Source organism: Stegodyphus dumicola, chromosome 4 (genome assembly GCF_044657685.1).
Source record: "Stegodyphus dumicola isolate Sdum_Otavi_A_Nest chromosome 4, ASM4465768v1".
Classification (NCBI taxonomy): domain Eukaryota; kingdom Metazoa; phylum Arthropoda; class Arachnida; order Araneae; family Eresidae; genus Stegodyphus; species Stegodyphus dumicola.
This window is the reverse complement of record NC_140771.1, coordinates 220,783,202-220,807,039: the sequence shown is the minus strand read 5'-3', so window position 1 is coordinate 220,807,039 and position 23,838 is coordinate 220,783,202. Positions and strand designations below refer to the sequence as shown.

The following is a 23,838-nucleotide window of genomic DNA, read 5'->3' as shown; positions in this document are numbered from 1 at the left end:
TGTGTGCAAATTCCTTCATTTCAAGGACAATGATTGTTAACTTTGGTAGCATTTGTTTCTACTGCACAAATACAGTATAAAGTCCGTAATCCGGACGTTCATTATCCGGAATGATCTATAATCCGGACCTCAAAGCCACAAACTTACGCATGCACGTTTGATGCACGCATCTGCTATGCATGCACGTAAAGCCAGTAAAGTGTTTACCCATGCATGCTTCCGATAGTGAAGAAAGTGACAGAGAACGTTATTGAAAACAAAAAATTTCGATTGACAAGTTAGTCGGTATTCTTGACACAGCAATTACATGACTTGAACATTGGAACTTTGTAACTGAACAAGAAATTATGTCTGTTTATAGAATTAAAGAGAAAGTATTAGCCCAAAAAACGAAGCAACTTAAACAACTTACATTGAAAGAAATGTTTACTAAAATAAACAAATAAACATTAAGCTTTTTTTTTTTTTTTGATACCCTTTAGATCATAATTGCTCTTTATTTCATAAATTACGGTTTCATATTTTTAATTGTATAATTTCTGCATGCCATCTTACCAGATTTAAATTGATGATCTATAATCCGGAATCGCCGAAGTCCCAACGAGTCCGGATTACGTACTTTGTACTGTAGTATCATATAAAACAGGTAACAGTTGTGGATGATTTATTTTTCACGTCAGCATTACAGTTCCCTAGAGACAACCAATAATGCTGTTACGATGCTATCGAGAACTTTACAGACAATTGGATAACTTTGCATAGTGCATAGTGGCGATGCGTGAAGAAAGCTGGTCATGCTGAGTGATAGGCCGCCACCTGCACCATATGGACATGGCTATGCAAGGTTGCTGCAATTTACTTATCAGTGGATCAAGGTGAAAGTGCATGAATCTGAGGCAAGACCAGATGATTGTGGGATGGCCCAAACTGCCCAAATGTCATCATTGTCTGCTATCCAGTGTGGTTCAGCCTCTTCCATATCACCTATGGCACCTTCCACTATTCCACGGTGAGGCAGGATTAGCAGTCTAAGACATCTGCCTTTAACCCCGCTTCATCAGCAGAGTTGTCTGGAATGGTGCCATAGCTAGTCATCATGGCTGCCAGCAAATTTACATCACGTATATTCAGCAACGAATCCCACTTCAGTCTTGGAGCAGATGACCATCGGGTCCATATGTGAAGGGACCTGGGACAGCAGTCTCAATCAATCTTTGTTTTACAGAGGCATGCAGTCATTATCCTTGGTGTAATGGTGTGGGGTACTATCTCATATGACAGCAGGTCACTCTAGTCATCCTACATACAACTTTAACAGCTCAATAATACAATTGTCTGCAATACTCTAGATGGCATGCCATACTGAAACCATTTTTGACAGGATGATGCTAGACCATATATGGCTAGCATATTTCTGGAATATATCCGAGCTGCTGATATTCTTCCTTGGCCAGCAAGATTACCAGATTTTTCGACAATCAAACTTGTATGTGATATTGTAGGCCATCAGACTCAGGCACAAAAAATATTGTAGATCTGGAGCAACAACTGAGGAATACCTGGCAGAATGTATCACAGTATGAAATTAGGAATCTTTATCACTCTTTACCTCAATTTTTACAAGGATGCTTTGCGAGCAGAGAAGGTTCTCCAATTATTGATTTGAACTTTCAATGTGCAACACTGATGGGTCCAATGGCCTTGAATTTTAATCACTCCATTACCTGTGTATGATCTTTATGCATATTTAATTTCAATAAAAACAATCACTTTCTTCATGGTATGTCCTTTTTTGTCTTTGCAAAAGAATGTATTTCAGCAGAATCTGCAGATAAATAAATAAAAATATATTTTTTTTAAAGAATTGATATATGAATTATATTTTATTTAAAACTGATACAAAAATTATTTTAGCTACAGTCATAATTTATACAATATTCTTGTGAATATTGGAGATGAATTGGATATTCCTATCGTTGGTGATGCAGAATCTCCAGACAGCATGGATGATATTGCTTCTTTAACATCAATACCGGATCCTGAGTTAAGTTCAGGACTATCTCTAACATTCTCTGAAGCATCCTCAACAAGTACAAGTTACAGGTAGTTAAAAATGTTAATATATTTAAAATTTAAAACTTTGAAATATTTCAGTATGTGTCATTTATGTAATGATATTGTATCTAGATATTGTAAGCACTTGACTGTTTACTCTTTTCCATCTCTTCTGGTTCTGGTACTGTGGTAGATAGGAGGAAAAAATGGGATATTTTCTCAATTTAACATCAAATTAAAAATGTTGTTATATGTCCCATAAAAGTTTTCTTATCTGTATTCCAACCTGCAACTTACAAGCAATGTGTGCTTCAGTAATTCCTCTACAATATTTTCTGTCTTTGACTAATGACCATGAGTTTACTGACTTCAAGGTTCTTCAGATCCTTTTCTACACAGTCTAGCTGACTAGTCATAACTAGTTATTTCATAACTAATCCAATTTTTTGATAAAGTTATGAAATAACATAATAGTTATTTCATAACTTTATCAAAAAATTGGATTGGCTGCATTTGTAAGCAGTGTAGTACAGTTTCTAAAACATTTCAGATAGAAAAGTATTTTTTAAAAACAGGGAAAGTACATCAGTACTTAAATATTCTAATTTTGTCAACAAAAGGATGAAACAAAATTAGATAGGAAAAGGAAATTAGAGAAATATTGCAGAAAAGATAGAGGACAGTCTCTTCAATCTGCAGTGTTTCTCTTCCCTCTATGCTACATGTTTTTCTCTCCATCCTCTTCATCTTTTACCTGTTTTTATCTGCATCTTTTCTTTTTTCCTCTTTTGTTTGCTTCTATTCTTTCTTCCAAATTTTCAAAAAGAAAGTTCATATACTGAGGAGAGAAGAGCTAGTGGACAGAAAATTTGCAGAGAATAGAATAAAGAAGTTATTTTTCTGTTCTATTTCCTCCTCTCATCCATGAATACCACATTTTTTGCCTCTTTTTCTTTGTATGTTTTTTTTTTTCTTCTATTGATTTCTGTCTTTTCCATTTCACATTTTTAGTCTTTATTTTCATAATTTTATTTAAAATGTGACCTATATTATACTTTTACCAAACAATATTTGATAATAAGGTGGGGGAGGGGAAAAAACCTTAGAAAATGCAAATTTTTAGTGCATTAGTTGATTAATAATAATTTTTGAGATGTTATTAATTTATTTTTGAACTCTAATCAGCTGTATTCCAATACCTAACCCAAATGTTTACCTTTTTACTCATAAGATGTATAAAGTCTGTTCATTAAAAATAATTAAGATTTTTTTTTTGGGGGGGGGTGCTTAGTAGTAAATGGAAAACTTAAGTAATCAGAAATTTGTAATATACTGAGTCAAAAAATTCCTAAAGATGAAATATATCAAACTGTGTGATAAGAAAGTTTTTTTATATTTCTTTCTCGGTGAGAAACACAAGTAATATTTTAAGCTTTATTTGTAGAATCTTGCAAGTAGAAACATCCTCATGATTTTCCAGATCATTTGCGTATCCCGGAAGACAAAGTGCTCTTACTTTTGTGGATGTTAAAAAAGAACTGTGTTAAAAATTTGTAAAAAAAGGGGGGTAAGAAAAAGTAACTACATTTTATTTGAAACAAAGCAAAATTCATCTGTTTCACATTTTACACTTTTATCTTATATTGTGAAATATATTTCTTTAAAAAATTAGAAACCAGTATTTTAAAATGCTATTATTGTTAGACTGTTTACATTGTAACGTTGCGCGCCTCCAACTTGCACGCAACCAAGAGGTGACTGTGGAAACTGTATAAAACACAGAGTCTTGTGAAGGGTTTAAGTCCCTTTTTATTCAACGTAATAAATTACAATTGCGTGCTCTTGACGCTCACAGACTGCGCCAACTCGGCGGTCAAATAAAAATAATAACCTGAAAAGAAACTAAAGACAAGACTCTAACTACGAGGCTCTCTAAAATAACTAACTCACCGCGTTTTACAATACCGCTGTTAATTCAGCAGACTTGAAGCTCACTGGAACGATTATCACTACTTCCCGCCAAGCACATAGGCCGAAACGCGGGGTTTTTCAATTTCTCGCTAACTACCTCCGCACTCGTGAAGTAAGAATATCACACACCGAACTTGTTTCCTTCCTATTTAAATCATAATACTTCCGCTGATAATTTGAATCCTTGCGTGTTCTACTAAAATTTACATATTCTGGCATTGGCAGTTCCAGGGGAAAGTAAGGCTTGACAGGAAAGATAGTTTAAACTTAAAATAAATGTTAGTTAAAATAAATATAAACCCTACAACATTAATGATTTTACATATTTATTTTTGATGCTGAAAGAAAGGTTATTATCCAGTGTTAAAAAAAACGCATCTATTAACTGAAAAGTACATTTATTAGCATTATCATTTTCCTGAGCCCATCATTGCCCTGGTGTATAAGATTACTAAAAATTGTTTGTTCAATTTTGATTCAGATCTGGTGGATAGATTGGCTAATTATGGGCATTTCTATGGTTTTCCCCTTAGTTAACTTGAATATAAGTCATTTTCTTTCAGAAAGTCTTCTCAAAGACAGCCCTTTCTTTAGACAAATTAGTCCTGAAGTTGCTTAATCATTTAAACAACTTATCACTTTCAAGCAGATATGTATCATCTAATGCTCTATTAGATCTGTATGATATATTATTTTATTAGGATTTTTCTAACATAAATGTGCAATTAAAAATTGAATTTCTTTATTTTTAATTATGTTTTAATAGCTCTTTTGCATCAAAAAATTTTCACAGATTAAGCTCATCAAAACTCAACTGTAACATGTTTGGCTAAGTGCATGTTTAGCTAAGGAAATGTTAGGAAGCTTCATAACTAAATAATGTTAACTTAAATGTGGCAGCTAAAAAATAGAGCTGAAAAGTTCTTTTCTTTGAAATTTTACAAATCATTAAGGTGTATTACTAATCTATATGTCAAGCTATCTCATGTACTTTCCTCATGGTCCTTTTTTTTCCCCCCACTATTTCCTTTTAAAATAAAAATGCAATTTATCAAAGCTTTGTTTTGTTAAGTTTTGGGGTTTTAAAAAATAAAACTATTTTCAAATGTTCTTACACTCTCCCTTTATTTTATGTGATCAGTAGTTTAAGATGCTTTCTAATTTTAAACTTTAATTTAGGAATTGGATTATTATTTAATGTAGGAATTGCATTATATCTTATAAATTATAATTTTTTTTATAGATTTGTTGCAATGTCGGTGATTCATGCAGAAATTGGATATTTTCCATTGAAATGATAATAATATGAACTTATATACAGATAAACTTTCATAATTTTTGGGAGGGGTTTAGCAATAAAAATTAATGACACAAAAAAAATTATGGGTCAATGAATGAGGCAAGAAAAAGGAACATTACAAAGACTGTTTTTTAAGCATATTTTTATAATTCATTGAGTTTCATTTTTTAATTTTTATCTCCTTTATTCAAGTTGTTCAAGCAGATCCAATTTGAGAGTATGATTAGTTAGCTGGCCATCTAAAGAAAAATATTCTAATAAATCTTTCACTTCATCCTTTAACATTGCTTATTCTTTTGCAGCTGTGATAAGCTCTTTAAGTTCCTCCAGTATTCATTTTTGACAATTATGGCATGAGGTCATTTCTTCTCCATGACTGCTTTAAATCTTCTAAGGAATATTTAAAGGAAATCTATCTATCCCAGCAGCTTTCCATTTAATCAAAAGGACAGCTATTAATCATTAATCCATGATCATCAAGTAAAACTTTTGAACATAAATTTGATAACAATGGGCAGTTATTCATCTTTCAACTCTTTTTTATTAAAAGTCAAAACTTGTCAGTTTTTTCTGCTGTGTATGGTTGTCAATCCTGATTATTTTTCATATTTTAATGCATTGCTGAAATCTGTTTGGTTTTAATTTGCCCTAATAATATTAATAATTGAATCAATAATAGTTAAAATCTGTGATCATACATTTATTGAAATTTTTGAGGGAATGACATAGTGTTTGGTGGCAAAAACATGACTTCAGCACTCATTTGATCTAGCTTCAAAGATTGGAAATAGCATAATTTAGGTTTTTCCTGAATTTAATCATTTGTTTATTTTTTATACATGTTTTTTAAAAGTTTTTGCTTCAATTCTGTGATAAGATTTTTGTTATTATTGTAGGAAACTCATCAGACGGCGTAGTGATATTTCAGATACTAAAAGTAGCCGCCAAATCTTATTACCTGGAACATCTCCAAAAAAGAAAAAGGTAAAATACATGTCTTCTACTATGTACTACATCAGAAATGTAAAAATAATTTACTAAATGTTTTATTTTTTCTTAGGTTAAATCATCAGCCATTCAGAAAAAGGCAGTTAGATTCTCACCACGTCTAGCAGTGAAAAAGAAAAAGGATAAATCTAAATGTGTTCAAGATAAATCTCAGACTGTGCGACGTAACCTATTTCCAAAAGAAACTCAGCCACAAACTCCTAAGAAAAACAGATATAGTTCAAATTTGTCAAGGAGTAAAAAATTGCCCACTACCCCAAAAGGTTAGTACTTTTATTTTTTATTTTTTTTTATTTTTAATAAATTGATTTTGTGTGAAAATACTGTGAGGTGAATCTTGCAAAGTGTTTTTACTTTCAATATAATACTTTTTGCAAATGTAGAACTTTTTTGAGGGGAAGGGGTACTTATTGATTGTTTAATACTTGCTGATACATCGCCAAAAATATCACCTGCAACTCTGATTCTTGTAAGCATTTGGCAGCCTTAGTATCTGATCCAGATTTCTCTACAAAAATAAGCCTTTTGGTTCTTTTCCCCCTTATTAATGTTCTGTTTTTCTTTTTAGGGGGGCTTAACGAGGATGGCTCCTTTTTTATTTCAATGTCTACTTTGATCTTGAGATTGATATCCACATGCAAGCAGTGGAATGTATGTGGCCACCAACAAAATGGAGGAATAAGTACAGCTTATTATTTTTATCTTCATGCTTATCAGAATTCATATACAGGCAGAGATAAGCTATGGAGAATAAAGTTCTGTTTGATGCCATTTTTCATTGTGGTGAAGACTACCTAACAGTTTGTTTAAGCTCTCACAATACATCATAGAATTCATTGTGTCACCACATAATAAAAAATCCACAAACAATACCTTCTTCCTCTCTCAAAACACAAGATTTTCTGGACTGAAACCATTTGGATGAACTTTACTGTCTTGGGTGATGATGAATGCCACCATTCCATGGGTTGCTGTTTCAATTTTGGTGTAGCATAAGTCACCCAGGTTTTGTCACCTGGGACAGTTTGGCTTAAAAAATTATCTTCCTCGCTGCATTGCTGAAAGTCAAAGCACTATCTAAACATTTGGTTTTGTGTGCCTCTGTCAACATTTTTGGTATCCAGCTTGCAGACAGTTTTTTATCATTTAAGCAATCATTCACAATTTCATAGGGAATACTGTGTAAAACCCAAGGAAAGTCATCAAATGATCTTGATGACAAAATCATCAAGTGTGAGTTCTGTTTCACTCATTTATCAACTTTCTGTACCAAATGGCAGAATGCCAGCCAATTTGTTCATCATAATGAATATCTGTGTAGCCATTTTTAAAAGCTCTTATCCATTTTTATACCATTCCATTGCTCAAAATGTTTCCCCTGTACTCTTCACTAATCTGACAATGAATTTCAGCCACTTCCATGTCATTAGCTCCAAGAAGACAAACCACTCATCGTATTTCACAGTTGGCGGGGAGTCTCAATCAGCGGAACCATTTTAAATAATCAAAAACAAATATTACCTCCTTCCTCTCCTAAATTGGTCAAAAGTTTCCATAATGACATCTTATTTAAAGTTTTCCAACAGATGTAGGTAAACAGTGCAGATTGCCGACTGCAGCACTGCCATGCTGGCATTTCAAAATGGTGCTTTAAAAATATATCTTGTACAAGAATATAAAAGATAATGTAAAGAAATAAACTGGTTTTATAAATTTTAATTTCTGTGCTGTTTCTTCCTCCTTGTTGTTAATTTTCTTCAAAACCTGTTTGTTCCTTGATCTGTATTAATTTAATTTTTCAGTCATAGTTTTCTCCGAGTAATTCTCATTATGTTTTTTTACATTCTCCTCCTTCTCCACCAAGTGCAAAGGAACACAATCTCCTCCAGCATTTCTTCTACAGATTTGGGTTTAAATCCTTCAAAACCCTTTTCAAATACAGTCTCAGGCCACAACTACTTCCAAGCAGGATTCAAGGTCGTCCTCCCTGAAATGCATTGTCATTTTACATCTTAGGCCTATTGCAATATTATAATGGTCTTCCAGAGCTCACAAATGGTGAGGTTGGTGCTCTCCATCACATCAAAGCATTAGTTAACTAGGTGCTGCTCTGTATGTTGCAGGTTAGGAATCTTGTTGTGTGGAAGCTAGAGAAACTTGATGAACTCTTTTAGGATCTTATCTTTGAAATGCTTTGAAGGTGGATGTTCAGGAGCATTGTCAAGTACAAGAAGGTTTTGTGGGTTATTTCCCCTTCGATAATTTTTAACGATAAGACCAAAGGCCAGGTTGATCCACTCTACAAGAACTGCTGGATAATAACTGAAGGTGTCTTCAGTTTGCTCTTCACTTAATCTTGAGTCTCTTTTTTATAATTTTATGGGCCTTAAGTGCTCTAGGGCAGGGGTTCCCAACTCTATGCCCATGTGGCCCCCACCAATCGTTTAAAGTGTGCCCACTATAAAAATAAATGTTTAAAGGGCACGATCACTATAAAAATGTTTTAGTTTTCAATAAAATTCTATGTGAAAGTTTTCTCAATTTTAATGAAATAGAAATTGTGTTCAACACAGATACCAGCATAAAGCGAAATGCGACCAATCTCTTTTTTGATACGCATATATTATTAACTCTATCCAACTATAAATTCACCTTGAAAAAGTAAATGATACATGCCATCCAACAGATATTCTAGGATGTACTCTTAGGGGCAAAAAAGTTGGGTACCCTTGCTCTAGGGTACCTAGGTACTCTGGGCAGTGGATTTATCTGAAACCTCCACTCATATTTGCACCCAGACAAGGATCAACCTGTCTTTCATTGATTTATGTCCTGGCAGCTTTATTCTTCAACCGCTATGTCAGTCTTCTTTAGTATCTTCTTCCAGAAGAGCCCTGTGTCATCATAGTTGAAGATTTACTGGGGGTTATACCTTGTGACTTCTGTCAGTGCTGTAAAAGGTTTAAAGAATTCCTCCACTGGCTTCATGTCTGAGTTCTCTGCTTCACCATGCTTGTTAATGAAGTGACTTCCAACTCACTTTTTAAACGTTTAAAACCAATAAATATTTAAGCAATGACTTATCTTCGAATATAGATCTCTTCAGATTCACTGTTTGAAGAGCTTGGGGTCATCTGTAGCAAATAGTCATGTACAATCAAAAGTCGTTAATCCGGACACCCATAATTCGGAATGATCTATAATCCGGACCTCAAAGCTAAAAACTTTCTGCGCATGCTCCGCGTTGACACATGCGCATAGGCGTTCACACGTGCGCGTAAGATCTTTTACGACTGCGCATATGAGTGTGCGCAAGCACAGAATTCGTTTTCGCGTGCGCGTTTTATGTATAACGGATGGTATAAGCTAAAATTATCTAATTAACTATTTCAGTTAATGTTGATGATTGCGTTGTTCCTTAATTTTCGAATTGGATCCGGCTTATTATTTTTTGCAGACTGTAAGAGCAATACTATAAAAGTAAACTTGAACTTTCAATTATGTCAAATAGAATTTCCGATTCTGGAGCTCCCAAAGGATCGTACAAAACAAAAGTATGTTTCGATGTTCATCAAACAAAAAGTGGAATTGCTGCAAAAAAATGGATAAAGACATGAAGAATGTGACAGAGAGGTTAGTGAAAATGAAAAAATTTCGATTGACAAGTTAGTTGGTATTCTCGGCACAGCAATTAACGGGACTTGAACAGCGGAACTTTGTAAGTGAACAAGAAATTATGTCTGTTTATAGAATTAAAGAGAAAGTATTATCACATAAAACGAAGCAACTTACATTGAAAAAAATGTTTAATACAGTAAACAAATAAATATTAAGCTCTTTTTTTTTTTTTTTTTTTTTTTTTTTTTTTTTTTTTTTTTTTTTTGTAAATTTTGATACCCTTTAGATCATAATTGTTCTTTATTTCATAAATTACGGTTTCATATTTTTAATTTTAGAATTTCTGCATGCCTTCTTCCGAGATTTAAACTGATGATCTATAATCCGGAAAAATCGATAATCCGGAATCGCCGAAATCCCGACGAGTCCGAATTAACGACTTTTGACTGCATAACTCATGCCTACTCGCAAATTATTACTTTGATCCTTTGAACTGTACTGCTGCTTCAGCCAAAACAACAACAGCTTCTCCATTTTTTTTCAACCAATATCTTAATAACAATTATTTATATATATATATATATATTAATTATAAATACATCTTAATAATTATTGCAAAGTAACTACACAAACATGTGAAGAATGCAAGAGAAAGTGAACACAAAATATTATAGCGATGTAGATGTGTCTAATACAGTACAAAGTCTGTAATTCTGACGTCCATTATCCGGAATGATCTATAATCCGGACCTCAAAGCCATAAGCTTACGCATGCGCGTAATGGGTTTATGCATGCACGTTTAGCACAAAAAATGAAGCAACTTAAACAACTTACATTGAAAATGATGTTTAATAAAGTAAAAAAAATAAATATTAAGCTCTTTTTTTTTTTTTTTTTTTGTGTGTGTGTGTGTGTGTGTAAATTTTGATACCCTTTAGATTATAATTGCTCTTTATTTCATAAATTACAGTTTCATATTTTTAATTGTATAATTTCTGCATGCCATCTCACCAGATTTGAGTCCGGATTAGGGACTTTGTACTTTACAAGTTAACCATGGGAACTGAACAAAAGAGTTTGCTTTTCGCTTTGTTAACAGCACCAACTAGTGATGGCACACCAAACGTCTCACTTGGGCTTATATCCAGAAATACCACTATATATTTCTCACATCATTAATTTGTTTATATGTAATTATAAACAATTAAAGTTTTAAAATGCAATGTTGAAACACCCTTTGTTTAAAGGAGAAATGCCTGTAGTTTACGATGATATAAAATTTGATATTGTGTGATGGGAAAATTTCATCTCTGGGAGTGGAAAAATATCATCTCTGGGACTGGAAAAATATCAATCATTCATTTGTGCAAATAAGTAAATAAAAATAAAAATTTTGGTTTCAAATTATATAAGTCTAGGTGGAATGATTGTGTGTGGTTCAGAATCTGGTGGATCTAAGTTCTTTATTATATACTTACAGAATTAAAACATTACTCATCATAATAATTAAACATTTTTTTCTTATTCAGCTTTTAATAGTGTTCTAAGTTTATATATTGTCTACACCCTTTATGTGTTGTATTTTATATGTGTTGGGTACGTGCTCAGTGATGATTACAATATGTACACAAACATCGTTTATTCTACATTACTCATCTACTATACTATATTACAGTTATAGTTACAGATAATAATAGATACTGTTACAGTTACATATATAACATCTCCCTTTTTTAGTAGTAAATAATAGTAGTAAAATTAAACATATTCTTTTAAATAATAAGGTTTCTTAACAGTCCTACTAGATCGAGTGATGTAGTTATGTCCATTTGAAAAATTTGATGATACTATACCTCTTTCACTATTTGGTGACACAACACTTCTGTTAGATTTTGAAGGACTTACAGGCACATCTAAATTTGTAGTGCTCCTTCTATTTTCATGTATCTCGGGTTCATCTATAACTTCATTCTCATAGTTGTGTTTTGTATTGCAAACTCTTCCTGATTAGTTCCTTTAAGAAGGTCTCTTCTGTTCCTTTCTACAATTCTTCCATCTGTTCTTATAATCCTATATGAACGTGGTCTTTCTGCATCTTCTATAATTTTCCCTCTTTCATTTAGTTTTTTCCCTTTCTCTTTTATGTAAACATGATCTCCTGTTTTCAGTCGTTTTAATGGTCTTGCATTCCTATCATAATAACTTTTTTGTAAGGTTTGTCTCGTCAGTAAATGTTGTTTATGGTCTTCATATCGTTTAGCTTGGACAAAATTCTCTTTTATAGGCATCAATCCATTTACTTTTCTTCCAAACATCAATTCTGAAGGTGACTTAATTTCATCTGAAATAGGAGAGTTACGATATTCCAGTAAAACTAAATATGGATCCTTGTTGTCAACTACAGCTTTTTCTAACATTCGCTTGACAGTTTGAATATGTCTTTCAACCATTCCATTAGACTGCGGGTATTTTGGACTTGAAGTTCTGGTTTCAAAATTCCATCTTCTTGCAAAATCTTTATATTTCCTGCAATTATATTGTGGACCATTATCCGAATATACTATTTTCGGAATACCATGTCTTGCAAAAATTGATTTCAATTGCTTTATCACTGCTACACTTGACAAATCTTCCAAATGTCCAATTTCAACATATTTGCTAAAATAATCTATAACTATTAGATAATCCCTTCCTTGAAAGTAAAAGAGGTCTGTTCCCAATACTTCCCATGGACCATTAGGTATTTCTTTAGATATCATTGGTTCTTTAGTATTAGCTTTTTGTAAACTTAAACATGTTTGACAATTCAATACCAAATCTTCAATTTCTTTGGACATTCCTGGCCAATATAATATTTCTCTTGCTTTGATCTTGCATTTTACTACTCCTAAATGACCATAATGAATTCTGCTTAACATATCTTTTCGTAAACTTCTTGGTACAACAACACAGGAATTTTTAAATATTAATCCATTTGCTTCTGATAGTTCTTCTCTGAAGTTAAAATATGGTTTTGCCAGTTCTGGAACCATACATTTTTCATCTGGCCATCCAGTTTTAATTAATTTTCTTAAAACTTGTAGTTCTTCATCTTTTTCTGTTTCCAGTTGAAAAACTTCCATTTTACCATTAGACATTGGTATACATTCTACAACTAATCCAACATGAGCTTCTATTTCTCCTTCAAAGAAATCAGATCCTTTATCAGTGAATGATCTTGATAATGCATCCGCTATAAAAAGTTCTTTTCCTGGTTTATATTTTACCTCAAACTGATATGGCTGTAATCTTATACGCATTCTTTGTAGTCTTACAGGGCATTTATTTAATGGCTTTTTAAAAATTGATTCCAGTGGTTTATGATCACTTTCCACAGTAATATTTTTTCCAAATATATACTGGTTAAATTTCTCACACGCAAATACAATAGCTAAAGTTTCCTTTTCAATTTGAGCATAATTCTTCTGTGTATCTGTTAATGCCTTAGATGCATATGCCACTGGTAAATTATTCTGCAGTAAGACTGCTCCTAGTCCTTCTTCAGATGCATCTACAGATAAAACTACTGGCATGTTTATATCATAATACTGTAAAACTGGTTTATTTACCAAGACATCTTTTAGTCTTCTAAATGCTTTTTCATGTGTTGCATTCCAGTTCCAGATAACTTGTTTTTTCAACAAATCTCTTAAACATGGTGTCAATTCTGATACATTAGGTATAAATCTAGAAACATATGTAATCATTCCTAGGAAAGTTTCTAATTCTTTCACATTTTTTGGTGGTTTTATATCTAGAATAGCCTTAATTTTGTCTTCATCTGGTTTTAAAGCATCTTTAGAAAATATATGTCCCATATATTTCACTTCATTCAGCCCAAATTTACATTTATTTAAATTAAATTTAACATTCTTTTCTCTGGCTCTGTCCAACAACTTCTTTAATCTTGAATCATGTTCTTTTTTATCTTTACCCCAAACTAATTAGTCATCTATATATATTTGAACACCTTCTAAATCACTAAAAATTTCAGAAAAACTTCTGTGGAAAACTTCTGGTGATGAACTCAATCCATATGGCAACCTCAAAAAACAATATCTACCAAATGGAGTGTTAAATGTAGTAAATTCACAACTTGAATCTGACAGTTTAATTTGCCAAAATGCTTTGTTTGCATCTAAAATACTAAAGACCTTTGCATTTGTCATTTGAGATGAAATTTCTTCAAAGGTTGGTATGTGATAATGTTCTCTCAGTATATTTTGGTTAAGGTGCTGAGGATCTAAACACACTCTTAAATTTCCATCCTTTTTCCTTACTACCACTAATGAATTCACGAATTCTGTTGGTTGGTTAACTTTCTTTATAATACCATCTTTTTCCATTCTTGCTAATTCCTTTTTTAATGGATTTAATAAGCTAAGTGGAATTTTCCTACAGGGTTCTATTTTACCAATAGCTCCTGGTTTTAATTTAATATGATATTGTTACGAATTTGGTATTTAAAAAGCTAATGTTAGTTTAATTATAAATTAAATGGTTTTATTTCTCGCGCAGTGCAGCGCGTGATGAATATTAAAAGAAAGCTAAGCCGGAAAATTGAAAATACAAGAGCGCGTGCATTAAATAAATAAATATCTCTTTTTGATTTCGAGAAAGTACTGGAAAATTCTAGCGCGTGATTTTAAAATCTTATAAAAGGAGGAAAACATCTCAGTTTGTAGGAGTTGCTTAGTTTGTTGTTGTTTAGAAAACTGCTGTTGTTGATTATAGCGAATTCACGGATTAGCGTTCTTTAGCTGTTTTGAATTACGTTCTATTGTACATTTGAGTAGTTAAAAGATAACTACTGTGAGATATTGTAATACTGCATGATAATTTGAGAAAATTTAAGCATTTTTGTTGTGATAATAATAAATTTTTGTTCATTTTTCATCGGACTTGTGCATTCATTTCATAACGAACCCGTACGCACGCAACAATTTTTGGTGTCAGAAGTGGGATATTGAATGCCAATAACAAGAGCGATGGAAGAGCAATTAAGGCATTTAATTTCAGCCTTTGCCTCATTTAAAGAAGAAATGAAATTGGGCCAGGAATCCGTTAAGGACGAAATGAAAGCCGTTTTCAAGCTGGTCAAGAAGAAATGAAAAGAGAAATTACCTGCATAATAGAAAATAAATTTGAAGCTATGGAAGGCAGAATTGACACAGTTGAAAATAAAGTTGGACAAATTGAAGAAAGAGTTTCTTCGGTGAAAGAAGAAATAGAAGAAAGAGTTTCTTCTGTAAAAGAACATATAAAAGGAAGAGTTTGTGCCGTCCAACACCAAATCGAACAACAAATTGATGATAGGGTTTCTGCAGTAGCCAAAGAAGTGGATATTTTAAAGAAATTCGTAGCGACGGCAGGGAACAATAGTGATGGTTTTAAATTTTTACCCATGCCTGCTCGTCCCTCTCTGAAGTTATCCACTTATGATGGAAAGACCTCCTGGCAAGTGTATAAAACAGAATTTTCTATAGTGGCGGATGCGAATGGATGGGATTCCCAAACTAAGGCCTGTCATCTCGCCGCTTCGCTGAGAGCAGACGCAGCGGATATCCTGCAGACGCTTCCTGAAAACCAAAGACTTGACTTCGAAGCTCTATCTGGCGCATTGGAGCTGCGCTTTAGCGAGAAATGTTTAAAAGACTACAGCAGGCTTCAATTAAAATCCCGTCAACAGAAGCCCACAGAATCACTCCAGGAACTCACCACGGATGTTGAAAGGCTGTCCCACCTCGCATTTACGGAGTGCCCGAGAGAAACGAGGGAAATTCTGTCGCTGCAATATTTCATCGATGGCATCCGGGACCCTGAAATACAGAAAGTAGTGCGAATGGCAGATGTAAATGATGTAAAAAGCGCTCTGTTGTACGCCGTGAAATTGGAGGCAGCCCAGCAAGCAACTCTTAGGGATCGCTACCCAGTCAGAGCTGTGCGTGTCCACGACCCAGGGGACCAATTGATGGCTCATTTAGATGATTTATCCAGACAAGTCGATGCTTTGATACGGAGTAGCACTGAGAACAAAGTGGCTGTAAGATGTTGGAGATGTGGTTCTGAAGGTCACCTACGACGGCATTGCAGAACACCCCAGGGCACGGATAATGAAACGGATGAGTTGACAAGACCAGTGAATGCTTTAAGACGGAAGAGTGGTGAAACAAAACCGACCCTAAAGTGCTGGGATTGCGGTGTTGAAGGCCACCTACGAAGGAACTGCAGAACCCCCCAGAGCACGGAAAATAAGGCATATGATTTAAACAGACAATTAAATGCCACGGGAAGGAAAAGGACTGACAAGAAACCAAAGTGCTGGAACTGTGGAGCTGAAGGCCACGTACGAAAGAATTGCAGAACACCCCAGGGTACGAAAATTGAAACAATTTCTGAGCAACGACGCAGGAAACAAATTAATGACCATATCAAGGAACGGAGGTTGCCAGATAATGAAAAACCCTGTTTTAAAGCGCTTAAGATCTCTATAGTGAGTGGCAACAATAACGGACTGTCCATCAATGGGAATATCGATGGAGTTCCTTGCAATATGATCATTGACACAGGAGCTAATGTTACCATCATTAGGAAAGATTTAGCTGAACAGTTTAAAGATAAACTTATTTGGACGCCATCCTGTGTTACCCTTCAGACTGCGTCTGGTGACAAGATCGACATAACTGGGAAGTTAAACGTAAACATCACGTTTGGAAGTGCCGCCTACCATCACACGGCATATGTGGCGGATATTACAGATCCATGCATACTCGGATTGGACTTTTTAAGGAAATACAATTTTTCCTTAGATTTCAAAAACAATAAGCTGCTTTCAGCATCTGATGGCATGACTATCCATCCTCAAAAGGGATCCTCGCCTGGAAATATCGACGCCTTGTCCGAAAGATCTAGCTCGGGAAGCTGCCGAAATCATACCAGGGTCGAAAAGAAACTCAAGACTACCAGCTATTCTCCATCCCAGAAGCTCTTCGGTCGAGACCTTCGTCTGCCTTGTGACCGCCTGTTTAGTCACCCTACGGATGCGCCTTCATCGCCTGAGGAACACATCCAAGATGCCCAGGCCCGGTTTGAGGGGATGCACCGTTCTGCACGAAAGCGAGTCAACTTGGCGACGGAGAAGATGAAGACCAGATGTGACACAAAAGCTACTAGACAGAGATCCAACAAAGGAGACAAGGTGTGGTTGTGGAACCCAATTCAACGAAAAGGACTGAGTCCTAAATTACAGTCACCTTCGGATGGTCCATATACAGTGCTGAACACGAATGACGTCGTGGTTCGGATCCGTGAGTCTTCGAACTCTTACAACAGGTTAGCTTATTACTATGGCTATAGTACGTAATGTAAATAATTGTAAATAGTATCAGACCATGGTCCTTTTTGTTTTTAAATGTGTATTTGATTTGATTTGTATTTAGTATTTGATTTGCATTTAGTATTTGATTTGTATTTAGTATTTGTTTTGTATTTAGTATTTGATAGCATTTGATTTGTTTAAGTTAGTTATTGCATTTATTGTTCATGTTGTTTGATATTGTAATGTAATGTTTATGCCACAGTTGTAAGTTTAGCTTCCTGTCCAGGGATTGTACTGCCCGGGACGTGCAGTCCTTGGGAAGGGGGCAGTGTTACGAATTTGGTATTTAAAAAGCTAATGTTAGTTTAATTATAAATTAAATGGTTTTATTTCTCGCGCATTGCAGCGCGTGACGAATATTAAAAGAAAGCTAAGCCGGAAAATTGAAAATACAAGAGCGCGTGCATTAAATAAATAAATATCTCTTTTTGATTTCGAGAAAGTACTGGAAAATTCTAGCGCGTGATTTTAAAATCGTATAAAAGGAGGAAAACATCTCAGTTTGTAGGAATTGCTTAGTTTGTTGTTGTTTAGAAAACTGCTGTTGTTGATTATAGCGAATTCACGGATTAGCGTTCTTTAGCTGTTTTGAATTACGTTCTATTGTACATTTGAGTAGTTAAAAGATAACTACTGTGAGATATTGTAATACTGCATGATAATTTGAGAAAATTTAAGCATTTTTGTTGTGATAATAATAAATTTTTGTTCATTTTTCATCGGACTTGTGCATTCATTTCATAACGAACCCGTACGCACGCAACAATATGTATATCCAGTTAAATTCCCAGTTCCTTTAAACAAATCTTGATATCTTTTTAAAAGTTCTGGTAACTTTTCTTTAGAATCAGGATTTACTGTACAAATCCTTTGTATTAGGTTTAATTTTTGCAATGTAGGTAAACCTAAAATAGCTGGAACAGTTTTATCACATGCTACGACTTGAAATTCTATTTCATCCTTGTCCCCTTTCGATGTTTCACATAATAATTTACATTTTCCAACTACATCAATTGTAGTACCATTGTAATTATTTAAAGTGACTTTTGATTTAGTCAAACATTTCTCTCTTAAATTTAATTGTTTAAATTTAGGCAATGGTAGCACATTACATTGAGCTCCTGTATCCAACTTAACAAATAAATATTTAGATATGTTTACTTTTAGTTTTTCAAACCATTCGGTTTTATTTTTAGAAAATGGATTTGTATCTTCTACTGACCCTAAAATATATTCATTACCATTATTATGTATCTCATGCTCTAAATTATTCTGTACAACATTAACATTTTTAAAAGTGCACATTTTAGAAAAGTGATTTTTCTTTTTACAGTACAAGCAAATCTTATTATAAGCAGGACAGTTGTATAACTTATGAAAAGTTCCACATTTTCTACATGGTTTTGGATCATTGTACTTATTTCCTTGATAGTTTGAAGAATATTTAGTACTTTGTTGCTTTTGTTTTACATGATAGTCTAAGTAGTAGTAGTACATGATAGTAGGTCAAAATTTATTACGTTTGATAACTTCTATTTTATTTTCTTCAGTTAAAGTTTTCAGCTGAAGTTCTGCTAATTCAGAAGCTTTACACATTTTAATACATTTCTCCAATGTTAACTGATCTTCCCTTAATAATCTATCTTTCAGATTTTTATTTAGAATTCCACTTACTATTCTATCCCTTATTAAACTATCCTTTAATTCTGAAAATCCACAGTTGCTACTTAATTTCTTTAAATCGGTTAAGAAATCATCAAACGATTCACCTACATGTTGTGTTCAACAGAAAAATATATGTCTATCAACACTTTCGTTTGCTTTCGGTATGCAAAAATTTTCGAAAGCTTCAATTACTTTGTCAACATCCTTCTTATCTTCTTCACTTAAATTAAAAGTATTAAATTTTTCAAGTGCTTCTTCACCAATTATATGCAATAAAATAGCTACTTTAATTTCAGGTGATTTAGTAATACCACCAGAAGCTAACATATAAATTTGGAATTTTTGTTTCCATTTCTTCCAATTTTCGCTTAAATTTCCTTCGAAACTTAGATTACTTGGTGGCTTTAATCCATCCATATTTAATTTAGGACTTTAAATAGTTTATATATACGTATTTTTAGCCACTTCCAATAAAAATAAACAACGCACTTACCAGCCATATCATTTTCGATTTCACTGTAAACAACTTCCCATGATGTTTTTGTTTAGAACATCTTTATGGTTCTTCAAAAAAGATTTTCTTTTTTAATCAAGGATGAGCTGCACCATGTGTTGTATTTTATATGTGTTGGGTACGTGCTCAGTGATGATTACAAGATGTACACAAGCATCGTTTATTCTACATTACTCATCTACTATACTATATGACAGTTATAGTTACAGATAATAATAGATACAGTTACAGTTACATGTATAACACTTTATTGTTTTAAATTATCTGTAAACAAGTTGAGTAAGTGTGACAAGGGATTTTTTTTAGTTTGGATGCCAAGTTTTAAAAAATAAAAATTAAATTAATTCGTAATTGATTTACAAAACAATAGATACAGTGTCTGAGTATACGTATTATTTCTTGTGCTTTAAAAGAATTGAAACAGTTGTGTATAAATTTTACTTCTTTGTTTTTTGTTATTGCTCAGATTTTATGAAATATGAATTTTTTTAATGTATTAGATTCATCTAGCATTCAGTAATCACCATAACAAAAGAAATTAAATTTCTAATTTTAATTAAAATTTTTTAACAAAAGAAATTTAAATACATCTGTAAAAATTACTGTTTTTACTGGTGTATAGGCTTAACTTTGGTTTACTATGTAAATTTTTAATAAATCAAATTATGTTTAAGTTAAGAAATAGAGGAGCTAGGTTGTGAATAATTTCACTTATGCATGTTGTTTAAGATAAAAGAGGTTTGAAACAACAAACAATAAAGTGAATTACTACTACATATGAAAAAATTCACTTTAAAAATTGCAGCCAAAAATATATATGTAAATACATATATTAATCTCATTTTATGCAGCTTATAGATTTTATTTACAAATAACTTTTTATATCTTTTTGTCTTCCTTAACCAGGCTTTTTTTCAAACTAAATGTTTATAAACGTTTGTGCTAGGTAAACATAGTCTAAAAGCAAGTTTTGTTGCTGAGACACCTTCACACAAGCAAAATTTCTCAGCCTTACAGAGGAGAAAAGCATCTATGGAAGTTAAATCCTCTCAGAGAGAAGTGGCGGAGTCTCCACAAATTTCAAAAATTCCCAAAGGTATTTTTTGTCTGGCAATTTAATACCAATTTATTTTTTTATTTCTTCTTTATTTAAAAACTTGAATCTGTATTTTGTTTCCTTGAAGCTGAATATTTGCTTTTGAGTTATTTTGAATGTGTTCTATTTACATCATTTATGCAAAGGGTACAATCTTCAATATTATTTTTAAATTCATCAAATATATGCAGGTAGTTCAAGTACATGTTTTCTTTTAAAATGTTCCCATAAATAAAAATCAGGACAAAGGTTTAGTATTAGAAGAAGGCATAAACTATAAGAAGCATTCAGTTATGAAAGAGCTTGTACAGAAATTGCATATTTGTTGCTTGTTGTATGTGTACAGTTATTCAGTTTCATAGCATTCAGTAATATGAACAGATTGACTGTGTAAGACTTTTTGTGGGTTTTAGCACAATATGAATATAAACTAGTTTATCGTAGAAACTCCTCCTCGAAGCATACTTTCTGTAATGCAAGTAACTCTTCTCTCTCTCTCTTTTTTCCCAACTGAACAAACATGTAACAATGTTATCTTATGTTCTTGTAAGAAAGCTATAAAATACATGATCATTTCTTGATAATAACTAGCTCTGTTGTCAAATAACTGTCTGAGGAGAAAAATAGGACCTATGAAATTTCGAACAGGTAGGTTACATGATACTTCAATTTTAAGGGAATGCTGTAGCTATAAGCTTACCCTATACAAGTTCTCCTAAGATCATATTTTACAATTGCAACTCTTCATATACCCACTCAGGTCAGTAAAAAAATACCTCTCTGGAACAACTTTGTCATTGTCAATGACACATTTAAGAAGAATTGATAATAATACAGTTGTTTTTCATTGTGTGGTTCTTGTAGGTTGATGGCACATATTTACAGGATATGGGTAAATAAGTTTCAGTGGAGGTGAACTTCCCATACATTAAAAACACTTCTAATAGTCTTGCCAAAGAATATTCTTTTTTACTAAAGAATTTTTTCTTTGAAAAGAAATCCATTTAGCATATTTGTAGCTTTATAAGTACTTTTGTGGCATAGCTTTCTCTGACAAAAACATTTTTGAAGAGCTTTCTCTGGAAACAAAAAAAAAAAAAAAGTTTGATTTTATCCACTCTATTACCTGTCAAAATGTTTTGACACTCAGGCCCACCAGAAGCTGTTGGATAAAACCAACAAACAATAGTAGTTCAATCCAGAATAAGATTCTGGCAGCTAGTCTAACTACATGGGTGTTTTCATGGTTTACCCATATATAGTGTGAATGTGAGTCAATTCCCCAAAAAAATCTTTCATGAAGTCATCCATCTTGGGTCAGACAGCCTTGCGTGTTTTGCCATAATCTACTAAAACAAGGTGAAGCTTAAACAGCAATTGTGTTCAACAACATATTTTGTCACCTAGACATAAGGAACTATATGATATATTACAGATTTGTTTGGTGTGTCGAAAACTAGAAAAGCAATTAAGAAATCTTACTGGTATTTGACTGTAATTTAAAATTGATAGCATTTAATTAAAATGTTAATGCAAATTGACTTACAATTGCAGTTTAAAATAATGGCACAAGCTTATGATTGCAAAGTAAAAATAAATTAATAATTGATAATAAGATTAGAAAACTGCCTTTGAAAAATCTCTCATTAAGAATCTCATTTTTATCTCCTTTTTAATAAAAATATGCTTAAATTATATCATTGATCCTATTGTGTTCTTTTCTGAATTAGTCATCATATCTAATTAAAAAACACTTTAAGATCCAAAACTCTAAATTATGATTTGCAGAATATCTCCCCTTTCTTATATTTTGACAAATAGTTGTTGCTTGAAACTGTTTTAAGCAGATTACCTGTGTCATCTTCAATTATTAAATCAGTAACAAACAGAATGACCATAGTTGAAATTCTGCCAAATATCTCAATATTTAAATGATAGAGTGCTAGTCATACAATACCTGTCTGCCACTGTGCCATTGCTGTCAATGTATTATATACTGAGATGAAGCTGGTTTAACATAGCTAGTGTTTAATTAATTGTAAGTATGTTTTATGCAATTTATTCTTGAAATATTCATTAGTATTTTAAAGAAAAGTTATTGACCATATAAAACAGTCTTAAAAATCTGATTCTAATTTATTTCCATTAGTTGTTTTTTTTTAAACCCTTCCTGTAATTTTTCTTGTGGATTAATAATTTTTAAATTAAGGCCATTTTGATACATTTTGTGCTTTTTTTTTTTTTTTTTTTTTTTTTTTTTTTTCCAGTTTAGTGTTAATCACTAATAACTACTACTACTAGGTTGCTATGTTACAGGAGCAGTGTAACAAGTATATATAATGATTTATATGTATATTAAATTCTCACTTTTCTAAACACAGCTGTTGTTGTTATGTGTCATCATGAAGTTGAAAAGTGAAAAATTATGTAGTTTCTATAATTTATTTATTTATTTATTTCTTAGATTCAGCTAAATTGGCATTGTTGAAGAAATTGAAAGTTACATCTCCTTCTACTAACAAAAACATAATAGCTACTAAAAACAGTGAACTTGCTCTAGGCAATTTTATTCTACGTTCCCCTGAGACCAAAAGAAGACTTTCTTTAAAGTTGTTTTCCAAACTTCTGTCTAGTCCAACAGCAAGGATGGGCATCAAAAAGTGTAGTAAAAGACTGTTTGATGATGTATCACCTCATTCAAGTGGAATGCCAAACAAAAAGCCCAAACTTTTTTACGAATGTAATAAATGATTCTGGATTAAATTCAGAAAATTGACTGTCATTCATTAATTCATCCCTAAGTCTAAAATATTCAGCCTTCAGTAGTATGAAATAATGTGACACGCACAAATAATTTAATAAAATGTATCTAGAAATTTGCATCAGTATTATGCAAAGTCATAAACGTTTTTTGTTCTTTTACTGTATGTTCCCCTTCCTTCAAATTCATATTACTATCAACATTCAAGGATTAATTCTTGAATTATGGGCCAAAAAAATGAAAATAAATCTTTTCATGTTTTCTTTTCTGACATATTTTCCTAAAAGCTACTAATTTCAACCGGTTGTGTTTTGATTTTTATACAAATGCAATGTTTTTTAAATAACTCAATTATTTTTGACTAAATTATTAATTTTCAAATGTTTGAAAAATTCATCACTTTGTAAGATTTAATTTAGCTAATTACTTTTA

At 32.6% G+C, this 23,838-nt stretch overlaps 1 protein-coding gene across 1 annotated transcript in view; it reads left to right on the top strand.

Moving 5' to 3' along the window:
• LOC118186665 (uncharacterized) overlaps positions 1–23,567 on the top strand; it is a 90,488-nt gene extending 66,921 nt beyond the window's left edge. Inside the window, exons 12-16 of the mRNA XM_085816007.1 lie at positions 1,915–2,103; positions 6,223–6,310; positions 6,387–6,597; positions 20,496–20,645; positions 23,110–23,567. Coding sequence (XP_085672133.1) covers positions 1,915–2,103; positions 6,223–6,310; positions 6,387–6,597; positions 20,496–20,645; positions 23,110–23,396 — 925 coding nt within the window. The 3' untranslated portion in view covers positions 23,397–23,567. The remainder of the gene's footprint in view (positions 1–1,914; positions 2,104–6,222; positions 6,311–6,386; positions 6,598–20,495; positions 20,646–23,109) is intronic.
• Positions 23,568–23,838: the final 271 nt, after the last annotated feature.